Genomic DNA, 15,997 nt, shown 5'->3' with positions numbered 1-15,997 from the left:
AGACTGCCTTGCCCAAGCTACCAAAACACTGTCAGTTATCCTGTGTCAGTCCACTCATCTAGACCAGAGCCTTGCTGCTTGCTCCATTTGAGAAGAATATGGTAAAGACAAAGGTAAGTCCAAAACCAAGGCAAACAAGAACAATTTCCTGCTGTTCTATGATTTGGGACACAAAACATTTCCCAGTTAGAGGTGATGCCTTTACACTCAGAAGGCAGTTCTCAGTGTCTGGGGAGTCCTGTCTCTGTGTTTATGACAGGGCTCACATCATAGAGGAAGGGTTCATCAGTGGCTCCTTAGCATGAAAATCTAAGTCCTAAACCTGCTGACTGGTAAGGTGGCTGAACGCCTCTGCAATAACTCCATAACTTATGCTCCCCCTCAAGGATCCCCAAGCTTGATTATTGGTTGAAATCCTAGTGAGGGTCCATGTCCTTATGTGCCAGTTCTCAGTACATGGGCTGGGTTTGCTCATAGTTCCCAGAACACCGGGAGTTTTCACTTCCACCAGCTGGGGGCTGACAATTATTGCGGCTCTTTATTGCTCAGACTTACCAAGATTCCATACTTAGGAGCAACCTCATTATTTATCTTATTTATTTATCTTATCTTATCTTAAAAACAATGCCTAAAAAGCCTTCTGCCAAATAAGATGTACGTTCATTTCTGAGAGCCAAGACTTTTATTTTAATGATACGCAGTGCTAAAGCACAAAAGCAGCAGGGAGCAGTACATTATCAACTTGTGTATGCGGTGCTTTTGTAACAAAGGAGTTTTCTTCCTTCCTTTTGCTCTTTCTTTCCTGTACAGAGTTCAAGCATTAATATGCAAAATCATTGTCAGTAACCATTAATTAGGAGGTGACTCTTGAGGAAAACGCTCTTGCTGACTGACCTACTGCTTCACAAAAAGGGTGGAAAACAGTGACAGTGCATACAAAAGTGGAGACTAGAAAGGCCATGATTCTCTATGGGTTTGTTAGGGGCTGGACAGCCCTATAGCCCCCTGTGGTGGGAGTACTGCACAGCCTGCTGCTTCATCACTGCCAATCAAAGTGACAAAACGACATCCTTCAAAGCCCTCCTATACACACACCATGGCAAGCTTGGCTGTTCAGCTAAAGCTATTAGTCCACATGTTGGGATAGAACAGAAGTCTGTTAATGTGACTATATGGAATGCTGATAATTTAGGTGTTCTTTACTAGCTCTTCCCATCTCAAATATAACCAAGAGCAAAACCCCCATATTTTGAATCATTAGTTTGAGTCAGTTCCATACTTACAATATTTGCAATTCATGTTTATAATATTACTATTTTTTTTATGTTTAGTTTTTTAATTGCTTCCTTGTAATTGTGAGCAAATACAACAGACCTCAGCAGGACATGAGCACTGTTAGCACTATCCCAACTGACATTCTTATGATTTACGTGCTCTCTCTCTGCTGCTTCATAAGGAATCTCTTTTTACTGTGAAATATAAATGCAGTTTGGGGAATCTGCTGAGGAAATTAGTTTTATGTCTTAAATATTGATCAGTTTTACTCTTTTCATTTGCTTGAAAAAAAAATGCAAAAAGTAACACCCACAGCTCAGTAATTAGAATACATTAGAGATTATTGCCAGTAGAGCAGTGGGGATGGCAAAGAGCCTGACAAAGCCCCCAGAAGGAATGGTGTAAATCTATCTTGTCCCTGGGCAGGGAGAGCAGCACTGTGCAACAACCAAAATGGCAGCCCTGAAGTAAATCACTCATGCAAACACGGAACATGCGAGCTTTAAATTGGCAGTTAATTCTCAAAGTAACTTTCTCTAGGTTTTGTTCTTCATTGCCATCTCTAGTTTAAGGTAAAACTGTCATCCAGGGTTTATTCTGGGAGGAACAAAAATGGCGATCGATTTTGTTTCTCTTTTCAAGTGACCTCCTCTCTGGAAATTTGCATGCACTAAGAAGCAGCTGATCTGAACTAAGAATTTGAATCCACTGAGAGAAAACTGCTAAAATGAAAAGCTTCTTTCTTCATTCTGGGGAACAAGTTTACAGTACCTGTACAGAAAAATAAGTGCTCACATTTCAGCTCTGTGCGTCAGAGTGAGTCTCCAGACAGTGCTGTGATGTTCAGTAAATCCTCCTAAATACATCACCCTCTCAGCAGCAAATATTTTTATTATATCTGTCTTCTGCAGAGAAGCTCTGCAATTGCAAATCTTTTTCTCAAGATCTGAACTTACTCTTTCCCCCACTCCTCCCTTTTTCAGTATGGTAAATTAGAGCTCTTAAGCCATCAGCTTTAGAAATGAACCCCCGTGGACTTTTTGCTGATTTTTGTTTGTTTGTTTGTTTCAGAAATTGTACATCTTCACTGCACTGCAGCACCCAGCCCAGATTTTATATACGTAGTTCTAATAGTAACTCAGAGCTAGAGCTTTCTCTTCAGCAGGGTCCCACCCCTCACTAACAGGAGATTTGACTGGCTGGCTCAACACTACAAAGCTGATCTAATGCTTCAGAATTGTTAAGTCACTCTTTTCTCCCATGCATCAAATACTGCAGTTCTTATGTGCCAAGGCACAGTGATGAGATAGTTGTCAGTATGCCAACACCAAGACATTCTCTGTCCTATAAATGCCAATAAGAACAGGCACCTGCAAGTCTCTTTACTGTAGCCGATACATCACCAGCCAGCTGTGCTGAGAACATATAGCTAGAAGAGGCTCAGTCCCTTCATTTTTACTTACATTACACAGTATCTACTAACAAACACTCATACTGGGACAACTAGAACCCAAGAGGCAACTCATGACTCAAAGCATTGCCCAGGCTTCAGGGGGGCTTTCAGGCAACAGGCTAAAATGAATAAATATAGCAGCTCTTCTGACTCTCAGAGAGTCATTAAATGACTCCAGCATCCTTCCAGGGTGCTGGACTTGAGAAAGTACCTGTTCCAGATGGCACTTCAGCTCAGTCATTTCCACCTCCCAGGCTGCCTTGTCCAGGGCATACTGTTGCTGGAGCCCCTGGCGCTCGCGCTCATCGTCCCGCAGCTCGGAGCGGAAGTCATCCAGCAGGCCCTTCACAGCACTCAGCAGCTTCCGATTCTCACTTGCCTGCCAGAACAAAGCAAAATATATGTTGTCACCAGATGCCTTCAGCCTCCAGTTTCACCTGTAAGATGAAAAAATGCCTGCACATCCATTGCAGTAACAATGCCTTTCGTGCCTATATTTTAGGCCATCTCTAATAAAGTTCTTTTAATACAGTAGTGCTCGTCTCATATATACACTCATAGCTCAGAATCAAATCTCAAGTGTTTGCAAACTACAGATTGCGAAAAAGTGACTCACTTGTAAAGCTTTTTGTATTATCAGACAAAATTACACAGGGAAAAACGTGAGGTTTCGATTTGAGTGTCTTTGCTAAGGTGTTTTGCTAGTCTGCACCTCACACTTATCCTCAGTTCCAGGCAGCTACACACAGGTGAGCTCTGCAACAGTACCCTCTTTGGTACCGAAGTCACAAACACCAGGTAGGCTTCTTTCCCTCCTGAAGAACATGATCAAAGCACAGATCCCATTTATGCTTTGTTGAGAATGCCTTGGTCATATTGAAAATGGTCTCTGTGCTGTTGCACTAGCCAGAAGCAAAGAACAGAGCCAAATTAAAAGTCTAGCCTAGCAATGACATCTGATCTTGGCAAAAATACCAAAAGACACAGATGTATATGCATCTAAAATCTCTGAATATTTTTTTTTCCTTAGTTTTGGCATAAAACTTCTGCAAATTCTGGGAAGATTTGCAAAAACTGTCATTTTGATGTTTTTAAAAAAGATCATTCTGGATCATTATACATATATATATCTCTGGAGATTCTCAAGTCTAGCCTGGACGCCTACCTGTGCGACCTGGCGTAGAGAACCTGCTTTGGCAGGGGCGTTGGTCTCGATGATCTCTAGAGGTTCCTTCCAACCCCTATAATTCTGTGATTCTGTGATTAAACAAAAGGTATCCTCCAATATATATATATTTTTTTCAACAGTTGAATTTGGAAACAGAACTATGTAACACGATTTATTTACCCAAGATTCTAATCAAACGCTCCCAACGAGCCTCTCAAAGATCAAGGAGCAGCCAGAGATTGTATCTGACAAGTTATTCTGAATAGAAAAGACTTTTAAGAAAATTATTATTGATTAGCAGGCAGGCACAACGTGCGCAAAAAAATGGGAAAGCTTACTGAATAAACTCAGCATTTGATCACCTAGTCCTAATGAACACACTAGTTTCCTTGGAAAGGAAAGGAAGTGGAAAAGTCTAACTCAAATTAGCTGTCTCAATTCTTGTATGATAATCTAATTCATTCTATTATTTATTTATTTTGTTCAAGTAGAGGCTTCCTGCAATTCCTCTTTTCTGGTGTCTCATGAAGTATATACACAGGGACTTCATTGCAGGCAAATCCACTAAACATGTACAAAAAAAAAAATCGAAATTGTTTTTAAAGTATTTTTTTTTCCCCCTCATGACAACACATATAGCATATTGTGCATACAGCTAAGTTGATCTCATGTGCTGACCAGATTTTTGACACCACTGACCCCTGTAATCACTAGTGAGACATGCTGTGGAACCTTTTTTTGTTCTTTAAGAAACAAACAAGCAAGTGTGCTCTACTTTTTCCAAGCCATTTGGTTCATCAGCAAAAAAAAAAAAAAAAAAAAAAAAAAAAAGAAGCCAGACACAGAGAAATGACTGCAGGTGCTCACTGACTGACGTACAATTTGTTTGGGCTAATGAAATGTGATGTTGTATAATGTGGGGTTTTATAAGAAACAAACTCACAGAAGCAGAATTAATTCCATTAACATTTAATGCCAATTAGCAGTTTGCTACTATACAGCAGCAGTCTTCATCATGCATATAAGATTTCCTACTTTGCAATATGTAATGAGATTTTATATTTTCACCATGAATTCCCATTCTGATAACCAATTAAGGCTAGATTCTCCAAACAGCTTAAGCCCGTTGTGTAGTAATCAGAATAAGAGCTCTTTTGAAGATTTGTCCTTAGCGTCACAGTGGGAGCTGCTGGGTACTATAAGTGCTTCAAATTCCGGCCTCACTCAATTCTGAATACCCTGACCCCACATGTTTACAAAGTACTTTTATTCAGGAGCCACATTCTGTGCTTTTCGTATGCTTTATTTGGCAAAGTAATCGAAAGGCTGCACAAGGGAAATGAGGCAGAAGAAAAATAAACCCAAATACAACTGAAGCAAACTACATCCCTCATTCCCATGCATATATTTTTTAGCTTTGGAGTACTGCAAAATTAGGTTTTGTGAGGAAAGTAGTGACAGACTAGTACAGAGAGGTGCCAAGAGAGCATCATTACAGGTTTATAGCCTACTGGGATGAGGACACACATTATTTCTAGAGGTATTACATCAATGTCTCTGTTATGAAGACAAGTACCCCAGGTGCCCCCTGGGCTTGCTGGGATTTTAATTAACTTGCCAATATATATCCAATTTTGGTTGCATACGCCTAATTCCTGCAGAGATGTCTCCTTTGCATGGCTTTGTATTTACAGTTTGAATTTGGAGAGTTCTGTGAGGCTATTTTTCTGTTTTGCCAATCTGAGAGAACAGATGAAGTACTTCTGAGACAATGTGTTCTGAACTACAACACTTAGATCTAGACATGTCTGAGATTTCTGCTGGTGAAACTGCCAAACAGTTTCTGCATAAGTCCCACAGATACCAAACAAAGATTGTTACAGTTTTCCTGTTCTTCCCAGAGATGTCATGCAGGCAGAAGAAACGGGGCATGACTGTAATTTCCTGGGCAAGCTACCCTGCAAGGATCTGCCTCTGTAGTACTGACCAATTGGAACAGAAACAGGAAGGTGTCCAGGCAGGTTTTGAATATCTCCAGAGAAGGAGACTCCACAACCTCTCCTGGCAGCTGTTTCAGCACTCTGTCACCCTTGTAGTGAAGAAGGCCGTTCTCACGTTCAGACGGAACTTTCTTTTTTCTGGTTTGTGCTCTTTGCCCCTTGTTCTGTCACTGCGCACCACCAAAAAGAGCCTGGCCCCAACCAGTTGACTCCTGTCCATTAGATATTCATAAGCATTGATATAAGCAAAAGTGAAGCCACATCTTGATGCAAATCATTTTAGTATACTTAGGTCTTTCTTACTATTCTTCTGGGCTTTTCCTTTACTGTACTTTGAAAACAAATACTGCATGAGCAAAAACAAAGGATATAATCAGGGACTTTCTTGACCTCCCCCCACCATCACCAATATATATGAGCATATTGCTTTTTAATGCTTTTTCCACTGAAACACAAATGTATAAACTCTTCTTCTTACTTCCCTTATCTTACACATCCAACAGACTTTTCAATCCTTCTACTCAGCTGTACCAAAGCACTTCCTTTTCTGTAGCTAATTCTCCCTCATCTCTTACTACACACATTGAAATGCTCATTTATAGCAAGCCCGTAACAAACCCCAATTAGCCTGCTTGTCTTCTGACCTTCACCAGGCTTCCTTCGTGGCTCCTGAACCTTGCCATTTTCTTGCCTAACACTTCCTGCAATGTGCCCCTGCTAGCAGCTAAGGGACAACACCACCTCCATGGAGAGCCACATAAATGTCCTAGACAAGTGAGACAAGTATTTTCCATCAAGTTGAGTACCACAAATCACAATGATATAAAATCAGAGACTGCTTTTTTAAGGTCTTGGGGTTTACAATTTTTCTCAGAGCAATTTCACTCTCCACAAGAAAGAAAGAAGCAACAGAAATGTAGACTGAAAATACAAGCTATTAAATATTAACATTAAATATTAAAAATAACAATGGATTACCTCAAGTTACAGGAAGCCTTTTCTTTTTTCTGACCTAGTCCTCTCAACTACTCCTAGGCTATTTGAAGACTTCCTTCCTAATGTGAAACAAACACTGATGCATTTCATCTTGAAACTCATCAGGCAGAAGCAGCAACTTACGGCTCTCCTGAGCAGTGGCAGACCTTGGAGACTTCCAGCTTCACCACTCACCCTGATTTCCCCATATAAACAGTGCTTGCTTCCAGCTGAGAGTTTAAGGGACCTACTGAAGACCTCCATACCCCTGAGTAGTTTTTTTAATCGCTGTCTGACCAGACAGTGTTGTACTGGGAAGTGAGTGCTGCTGAGTCCACCCTTCAGAAAGGGTGTGCTCTGGGTCAACTGATACTCTCAGAGCTTTTGGACCTTAGATTACACAGGTGAAGTGATTTTTCACTCTAGTTTTGTTCAGTTAATAGATGCATTAACAAGCTTGCATTTTGGGGTCACATGTGAATTAAGTGGAGCTGCCAGTTTTAAGAGAAAGCCTGTAATGGTGTAAAGCAAAGTCCAGGTTTCTGAGATTGCCGAGTGAGGGGAAGGAAGTTTGCAGGACCAAACTATCCACTACAAGTGGACAGACAATTCAAGTCCAAATGGTACTGAGGTGCTTGAGGAAAGCCTTGAGGGCATGGGAGGTGCATGCTTTTTTTGCTCTCTAGTGTTTTTAATTCAGACAGAAATTGTACATGAAGTTACACCTCAGATTAGTGAGGTTGGTTGCAATGCAGTTTATGCATCTCCAAAGCACCAATCTAACTGTACTAAAGAATGGAGATTTACTGCTTGCTTTGTATCTATTAGACCACAGACAATAAGTAGACAAATTGTATGTCATCCTGAGGGTCCTGAGAACTGTAACAAAAAGACACCATCCCCAGAGCCTGTAGTGAGACCAGCAAAGTAACACAGTCACAGGAAAACAAGTGTCTGAGTGCTCTTGCTGTGGAGTGGGCTCCCACGTCAGGGGCTGGGCAGACATTGAGCATAAGGAATAAACCTTCAAAACTTTTTTCATTAGATTTGTGTTTTGCACAGAGTTCTTGTTCCATTCGCCTTCTGACTGCACAAATATAAAGTGCATATGAAGAACAGATAGAAGCCTTAACTTTGTCTCCTTTGTATGTGTACTGCTATTGATAGGACTGCTGGTATACTCAATGCAAAAAGCTGGCATATATGGCACACGTAGGCAGGGCACCGGGGATGTCAAGGAAAAGTCAGCATGATTTGCTTTTAGGTATCTAAAAACAAGTCCAGTGACAGGAAGGAACTTTTGCATTGCTTTCTCATCATCTCTAAGGAAAACATTAAGTATATGTACTAGTTTCTTAAATAATTTAAAGGAAATAAAATCTTCTCTACTCACTAAAAGCTTGACAGTAGAATAGAATAGATGTGCTCAGAAAGATGAGCATGTGAATTCTGCAAACCATCACATACTGATAGATGTTTCTGGGCAAACAGCCACAGGAGGAAATAGGATTTTTCACTGATAGCATCTGCCAACAGGAGAACAGTAATCACATGACTCCTGATTAAATATAAATATAATGGACAAAGTCCATTGTAATTGCTGTGCAGCTAGCAGGATTTTTGCAAGTGTGATTTTAGGTGACTTAGCACAGCAGCAGAAAAAAAAATAAATGAATTCCCTTGGAACATCCACAGTTTCCATTCCTACGACAAGTTATACAAATGGTACGGTACCTGCTTCTGCTGCTGCAGTAACTCTGCAGTCTGCAGCTGTGGTCCGTGATCCGTACTTTCTGTAGTGGGACGCTGGGAGAAATCTGTCAGTGCAAACACAACATCCTCTTCCTCCTCCTCTCGCTCCACATCATCCGCCTTCTGCTCAGACTGAATGCCAAATTCTGGGAGGGCTTCAAGATGCTCGATCTGAAATGCAGGAGATGGGACACAGCAACACTCTCTTTGCCAGTTACTTAGGTAGAGAGAAATGCAGTATGGTGGGTCTAGTCTGCCATGCATCAATGAAAAACCATACAGGACACTGGTGGTATTGTGTAATGAAAATGTAGAGATCAGGGAGTATCCCAGTCTAGCACTTCATATTCTCTACTGTGTTAGCAAATCATTTGCTACCAGTAATGACTAGAGATGGATTGATTGTAAATTACCCAGTCAAAAATCCAAACAATAAAAAGAAAAAAATGAAAGCTCTTCTGATACTAGACAATGAGCTATTTTATACACAAGCAAATTAGTACTGCTGAAATAAAGCAGAATGGAATTATTTCTAAATAGATACTCAGCCCTTGTTTTTGACTTATTATACCACAGCACACTTTATACAGAATACGTAACAGTGGAGCTACTTCTACTAGACCTTTTCTGCCAAATGTAGAAAAAGACTGAAAGACACTTGGTATATAAATATCTGAAACACTGAAAAAATTACTTAGCTGCCTTAGCAAAATGTTTCAGAACTGCAGGATAATTCTATGATCCCCAGAATTCTGGTTAAAATGTCAGAATGGGTAAGTGCATTTTTCTTATTACGTTTCCTTTATGCAGGATATGTGAAGCAAACTGTAGTTCTGGGTATGCAGCTTGACACAATACAGCAGCACCTTTTCTACAGTGCACTTTCTGCCATCACATCCCTGCTAAGACGTGTCAGCTTTGGGATTCCAGGTTGTTAGTGTGCTCTTGAAATTCCTTATCTTAATTTAGTTGCTACTTGGAAAATTACTTTGATGACTACTAGTGTACTGCTCCTGCCTGGTGATAGACGCGTGTATGAAGAAAAGGAAAAAACAAGAATGATTCACTGTGAGTTCCCACAAGACTGTATAATTCTCTTGCCAACATGAAAACAGAGCTTCCCTCCATCTGTATTACTGAAGGCTTTATAAGGAACACATTGCACACAATTACAAAAGAACTCAACCCATCTTAACAGATTTGACTCCATCAGCTAAGATATTTTTCTTTCCAAAAATTATTCAGGGTTATTATCTTAGAGACTTAATTAAGTCTTCATTTACTATGGGAGATTTTTTAAGGCCAAATGCTTGTACTAGTTAAGGGTTTAGATTTAAAGATAGGTGATGTGTAACATGAAGACAGAATGCAAAACATCCTTTAGCACAAACCAATAATAAGAAAAAGTTTTGTGTTTTATTCGAACCCTCTTAAAATCTAAGTTTACTTACAGTTGGTGATGCTACATCATATTCAAAATCTACAGTTAAAGAAAGAACATCCAATGCAGTTTCATTGGTTAGTGGAGGTGGGCCAGTTACCTCTAGTATGTCCTCCCCATCATCCTCCATTTGCTTGCCTTGCCGCCAGTGTTTCAGCAGCCACTTCAGTTTGACATACACGAGGAAAGTGTCCTGCTTGAAATGCCTGAGTTCTTGCTGCAGCAAACTTTTCTCCTGGCTCCAAGTCTTTTCTTCCAGTTTGTTCTGCAAAGTCAAGCTCTGCACTTCCAAATCTTTCCTCCTCAGGGTCTGCATATGCTCCTCTTCCAGCTTTAATGGAACAACAGACACTGTGTCAAAGTGCTGGTGGTCTCCAGAATTTGGATTTTGTTGGCTGAGACAAATTGAAAGATCTAATTTTCATCAGTTGTGAATAGGTACCCAGTTTGGTTCAACAAATTCCTCAGCAGTTATAACTGTCACATTGAGGAAATTCAGGGACAGCAGCCAATAAACTTAGCTTAATAACCATATCTAAGTAACGTGCCGTGGAATTGGACAGTATGTTTACTCTAAGGATGCAAGAGAATTCTACTTTTGCTTAAATGTTTTATACTCAAATTTTCTTCCCTCTCTTGATTGTATCCCTGCAGTATATTCCTGGAATAGGTACCACTCTAAGTGCTACACACATCACATCTGCTAAATGTATTTGAAACTATTTCTAGGAGATGGGACCGCAATTGCCCTTCAGACAACCTGAAATATTATCCTAATCTCCTTGGCTACAGACTCATCCCTTCCTCTGTGAATATACCTCCTTCTCCTTCTAGAAGGGCAGTGCTCCACACAGACCTGCATCATACTCATACATCTCTGAACCTAGAAAACAAATACTTCTAGGTCAGGGACACAGGCAGAATCTGAAGAGACAGAAATAGGCTGCACCTTGGCCTTCAATATGTCTCAGTTTCAGTACCAGAAGCACCAGAAAAAAATCACTGTTCAAAGCTAAGACATCATTACATCCCTTTCAACACAAGCCAACCTGAAACAATATTCTTTAAATGCGATTTCTCCTTCAATATGTCAAAATCAAACCACTACACGTCACTGGCCCCATAACACTTGTATAAGTTTGTTGTACAGGATCTCTTCTTCTACATGGATGAGATGGCATTTCCCCTTCAACCAAGCTGTTGAGAAAGGTCAAGAAAGGTCAGAAAAGGAGTACAGAGCCACTGCTTACAGATGCCAGTTTCTACAAGTTTCCATTTTATAGAAGAGCTTTTCCCTTGCCTGACCAGCTCCACAATGAAGAAAGCCAAACTAACGACCATAATGATTTAAGGAACATACCCTGCAAGAAACAACACACGAGGATGAAGAATGCTTCATGGATTTTTCTTCTGCAACCCTAGCACTTAGTACTGCTAACAAATATATGCTTGGTTTTCATGGCAACCTTCAGGTGTTACTGTTCCATACTAGACTGTTTACTAAGGACTCTCCTGCCCTTTAAACGATGTGCTCTGGCATAACACAAATTTACAACATCTGTGCAACTATGCATTAATACATCCATAACATTGATCTAAATGATTTGGAAGATTTTTATAATAAAAATTGATAAATAAATAATTCTTTAAGGAAATGTAAGGCTTGTAAAATATTCCTGATTAAATTATTCACAGCAGTTACTAAATCATACGGGTTTAAAATGCATCTTAAAAGTACTCTGAAACAGTATCAGGTAAATGGCCCAAGAACATACATGCAACTCCTGATGAAACTCACAGAGACTATACAGTGCTACCACACACCAGTGTCATGTCATTAAGTATTGCAAAAAAATGAGAGTAAAAAAGGAGTTCCTTCATTTATATTTAAATTTTAAGGAAATAAATGAACAGATTTTGTGTTGATGCAAATTCTTCCACCAAATGAAGCTATGGTTAAATACAGCAAAGACTTATGAGTCATTTCCACCAGAAGTCCTGGAAGACGATAAAAAAAGGGGAATAATATCAACAGGATGGCCATAATCTGGAAAAAAAATAAAGAATCCAGGAGACAGTTTTATTATTCAATTTCTGCTAGCTGAAAGCATGAATGAAAGCTTTGATTTTGCTGCATTTCTCACTGTTTTAATAGTCGCTATGATCACAGATTCTTGCAGAAAGTCCAGGTAGAGACAGCAGAATATTTTTGTGCTTTTTCAATGGATAGCTACTGCAAAAGAAAATAACTTTGAGGCGGGCATAACATCCAAAAAGCATTCATGGCCAAGGCAACTGGGAAAGAAATCAATTTACGGGTTTCCTTCAAAAGCAAAGCCTCCATGAGGAAGCTCCTATTGAGATCAACTAAACATTAAAGCTACTTATGAAAAATGAGAGATACCACTTGGGCAAAATGCAATTAGCTGGCATAAGCATAAATACTTAACATTATGCAGTAATTGTGCTTAATTTAGTCTGAGAATAAATTTAAAAACAAAACTTCTTTTAAGAGCCAAACAGCCTGCAAAAATAAGTAACGTTTGTTTTGCTTTAGGAGCTAGAGATCACAAAAGGATTAGCTCATATGTTCTAGCCTTCAAAAAGGCAGGGAAACCCATATAACAAAATATGATTTGTTCACCAATTACAAACAAGAGGTTAGAAACACGGGGCACTGAGGGATACAAAAGATCCTGTTTGGTGTCTCAGTTACTAAAGTACAACTCCTCCAGCTTCAGAGAAAAGCTGGGTTTTCTTTGGGCTAAGAGGGGCCTGGAATAAGGCACAGAACCCAACATGCCTTCAGAGATCAAATGTACCCTTCCTGTCCTCACAGAGGGCTGACAGGGCTGATATACTCTTCTCTGCACTATTCCTTATCCCTGCCTCAATTTCCACTCCTCTGTTGAGGTGGCCATCTGGCAATGTGCCCCCCTTACAGCTCAGTTTTGTCCAGTACCATGGACTCTTTCTAACACAGTCTACACACTGGAAGACAAAACTGCTCTCTAACAATTGGAGAAAACAGATTCAAATTAGCAAAACAGGTTTTTTGTGCTTGCATTTCCCCAGCCTCCAAGCTCTCCCAGGGAGCTCAACAAGGCTCCACCAGGACAGCATGGTCCACGCCACGAGTCATGGCCACACGTCTCCCAGCAGTCGGGTTTCGTATTTACCTGAATGATCTTTTCTGTAAACTTTTCTTGCTCCTCCTGGTGAAGTCTTGCCTCCTGCTCAAGCTGAGCCTGAAGCTCCTGTATCGATACACTCTGTACAGGTAAAACATGGGAATCCCTCAGCTGATCAGCATGACAAAAGGATGGGCTTAGCAGAAAATGGGTTTTGGTTGTGGAAAAAAAGGGAAAAAGAGAAGAACCGCAGGACAGACATCTGTACAACTCATGGTTATCGACAGTTAAAACCAAAGCACAGTGTGCAAATAAGGAGCAATGTCCTAAGCGTGTGTGGAAATGTCCTGTGTGGCTTCTTATGAAGGCTAAAGCTGTGACGCTGGTGCTGCCTGTAGCATTCCTTCCTTTGGGCCTCTGCTCCAGGACAGCACGAGGAAGTGAAACAGCTCACCATGAATGCCATCTGCCAGACCAGCTCCTATTTGCAGGATTCCATATTTGGTAGCATATATTACTTTGGTAATCAGAGCTATTGAATTTTAACATCTCTGCAGAAGATGTATCTGATGTACACATTTTGCACCTTATCATTTATTCATTTGCAATACTTCTGATTAGACAGTTAATGGGACAGCATTTATTAAAGCAATTAAGCATGTAAAGTTCTTTTCTTCAGACACAGAGCAGCTCTCTGCACAAGTTGACTTAATTCTGCAATTTCAACTCAAAAAAAATTGCTCCACAAATGTCACAATGACGAATTAGGTGCGCCTGAGATCTGACCATTATGCTTAAGGATCTCTCCTTTAGGTCAACCGCTTTTTTAATCTTAATAATTTCAATTTTACTTTGAATATAAATTTGCACCTCATCCGCTTTGCTCCTGACAGTTACTTAATTCAAAAATAGAGACCCAAGAAGGTAGAGTCACAGACCTTGCTATTTATGCTGCACTAATTAATCTTGCGGCACTTAGATTCCCGATCAGCACTTTCTGTGTCCTCCATTTTGTCTCTCTTGCTTTGGATGCTTTGCCTGCACAGGCATGCTGCTCAGCCAGGCTCTCTGCACACACCAGCAGTGCCACCACAGAAAACACTCTGCCACCAAACACCTGCTTCTCTGAGTAAAGACACACTCAGAGAAGAGATCCCCTCAGGCTTCAAAGTTCCTTCTCCACTGGATAATGGATGCTGATGTAGTGCCTGATCTAGTGGTTGGTAACCTCACCCAAGGCAGGGAGCTGGAACTGGATGATCTCCGAGCTTACTTCCAACCTAAGCCATTCTACGATTCTGATACCCTCACTGACTTGTGCATATCTGTGTTATGTGTGAAGAAGTGACGCCTTCAACACTCCAAAAGGCATTAGAAGGTGACCAAGAGCGAGCTGACACATTTACTGTCTCACCCACCTTTTAGGTACGTGGTAAACAAGAACCAGTGTACCTAGTTAATTCTGGTGTAATTTTAAAAATGTGTGTTTCCGTGAATTCAAAATCCCTCAGAATTGTGCCAAGCCTATCTGGCAAAAACAGTTACACGTGGCAACTCCCTTCCATGGGTAATAATCATGTAAAAATATCTTGTAGTTTGCCTCAAGAAATGAAAACAGCACAATTCTCGTAAAAATTCATATGTTGTTAATTTAAAATATACATGAAGTATAACTGATCTTAGCGTGACTCTCTACAGTCATAGAGCTACGTATTTTGGCAGTTAGAAAGGTAATTTGTCTTTGGACTCCTGAAACTAGAAACTGAATCAGAGCAGCAAAAGCTTCAACCAGGAAGGTAAGGTTTGGACTTTTTCACTATTCACTTCACATTTACGTTTTCTAACAATTTGCTACAAGATCACATGTTGCAATTTAGACTAATGCTAATTGTGATTACACAGTTACATATACACTGGGAATATCTTTTGTCTGCAAAATTAGAACAAGAAAATGATAAACCGGTGCAGTTTTTTTTAAAAGCATGCAGCCCATGCAAAGCCAAGTTCCAGGAAACCTGGACACTAGGATTGCGTGATAGCTTCTGAAATTACTAGGAAGAGATTAAATGCATCATAAAGGCAAATATACTATTACATGCACACTTAAGAGTGTAAATCCTTTTACAATTGCTTTGCCTGTTTAAGTATGATATATTTTTATAAGTGGTAAATGTGCTGAAAAGCAGTTAATGCATGACTGCAGAGCTGCACAACATTCTACTTCCAGCACAACCTGAGGGCTCTTCATAGCCTATCATTTCACATAATGCCATGTCTATTAGGAGCAGTGGGATTAGTACTGCTCAAATCAAGGGAGATAAGGCTGCTTAAGGGCCTAATGGATTACTGCTAAATGTCTGAATAATAAATGAAGAATACATAAAAATGTACCAAGTGATATTTGTATATGCAGCTCAGGCACCTGACAGTGCATTGGTGGATGCTTGTATGCTCCATATAATCAGCTGGATTCAGTCTGTGGCACAACTGTGGTTTTGTTTTGTTTTGGAAAACAACACTGCTACAAAATTAACACAGAAGTTGATATCCTGCTGACTTCAATTCTTTGTCTCCTTTTTCTCAGTAACAGGTGTGCTACAGGAGGAATAGAAAATGCCCTGAATGTGAGGGCCACCACACAACACATTGACACCACAGTAACAGACACGAACTCACTAGAGACACAGAAACACACTACAATAGGAACTACAGGCTAATGCTACTCCATCAAAACATCACAGAAACATTTGAACTTCATCTGCAGCTCCACAACAACCAAAAGTTTTCCAATAAAACCCAGTT

The 15,997-nt window shown here is 40.2% G+C and overlaps 1 protein-coding gene across 11 annotated transcripts in view; it reads right to left on the bottom strand.

The window, feature by feature from the left end:
- MTCL1 (microtubule crosslinking factor 1) overlaps positions 1-15,997 on the bottom strand; it is a 99,541-nt gene that overhangs the window by 19,117 nt on the left and 64,427 nt on the right. For 7 of the 11 annotated variants that reach the window (XM_048938567.1, XM_048938569.1, XM_048938559.1 and 4 more), the window contains 4 exons: positions 13,244-13,336; positions 10,165-10,395; positions 8,606-8,794; positions 2,940-3,107 (listed from right to left, as the gene is read on the bottom strand). In XM_048938567.1, coding sequence (XP_048794524.1) covers positions 2,940-3,107; positions 8,606-8,794; positions 10,165-10,395; positions 13,244-13,336 — 681 coding nt within the window. The remainder of the gene's footprint in view (positions 1-2,939; positions 3,108-8,605; positions 8,795-10,164; positions 10,396-13,243; positions 13,337-15,997) is intronic. The other 4 variants (XM_048938568.1, XM_048938570.1, XM_048938562.1 and 1 more) reach the window with 1 other exon arrangement.

The sequence above is a fragment of the Lagopus muta genome, chromosome 3, assembly GCF_023343835.1.
Source record: "Lagopus muta isolate bLagMut1 chromosome 3, bLagMut1 primary, whole genome shotgun sequence".
In the NCBI taxonomy this organism is placed as follows: Eukaryota; Metazoa; Chordata; class Aves; order Galliformes; family Phasianidae; genus Lagopus; species Lagopus muta.
This window is presented reverse-complemented; position numbering and strand designations above follow the sequence as displayed.